Genomic DNA, 422 nt, shown 5'->3' on the forward strand with positions numbered 1-422 from the left:
CCCCCGCACCCCAGCACCGAGTATACCTCGGCTCCCCGGCACTCTGGTTCACTCTTAGCCCGGTTCCCCGGGCTCCTCCGCAACTCAGCATCCCCATCTTCCCCGCTCCTCGGTACCCCAGAACCCCATCTCCCAATAACCCCGGTTCTCCCAGCACCCCAGCTCCGCAGTAGCTCCGCACCCCGGCTCCCCGGCACCCCTGCTCCTCCGGCCCCCGGGCTCCCCGGCCCCCCGGGACCGCAACCATGGCGTTCAGTGAAGAGCATGGTGGGGGGGCAGCTGAAGAACCTGACGGGTGGCCTGGGCGGCGAGGAGAAGAGCGAGGGCGAGAAGTCTCCGGCCGAGGCGCAGGGCATGACCCGCGAGGAGTACGAGGAATATCAGCGGCAGCTGGGGGAGGAGAAGTAAGTGCGACCGGCACC

At 69.0% G+C, this 422-nt stretch overlaps 1 protein-coding gene across 1 annotated transcript in view; it reads left to right on the forward strand.

Moving 5' to 3' along the window:
- CPLX3 (complexin 3) overlaps positions 1-422 on the forward strand; it is a 17,751-nt gene that overhangs the window by 14,755 nt on the left and 2,574 nt on the right. The window contains exon 3 of the mRNA XM_009278858.2: positions 163-404. Coding sequence (XP_009277133.2) covers positions 163-404 — 242 coding nt within the window. The remainder of the gene's footprint in view (positions 1-162; positions 405-422) is intronic.

The sequence above is a fragment of the Aptenodytes forsteri genome, unplaced genomic scaffold (genome assembly GCF_000699145.1).
Source record: "Aptenodytes forsteri isolate BGI_AS27 unplaced genomic scaffold, ASM69914v1 Scaffold258, whole genome shotgun sequence".
Lineage (NCBI taxonomy): Eukaryota > Metazoa > Chordata > Aves > Sphenisciformes > Spheniscidae > Aptenodytes > Aptenodytes forsteri.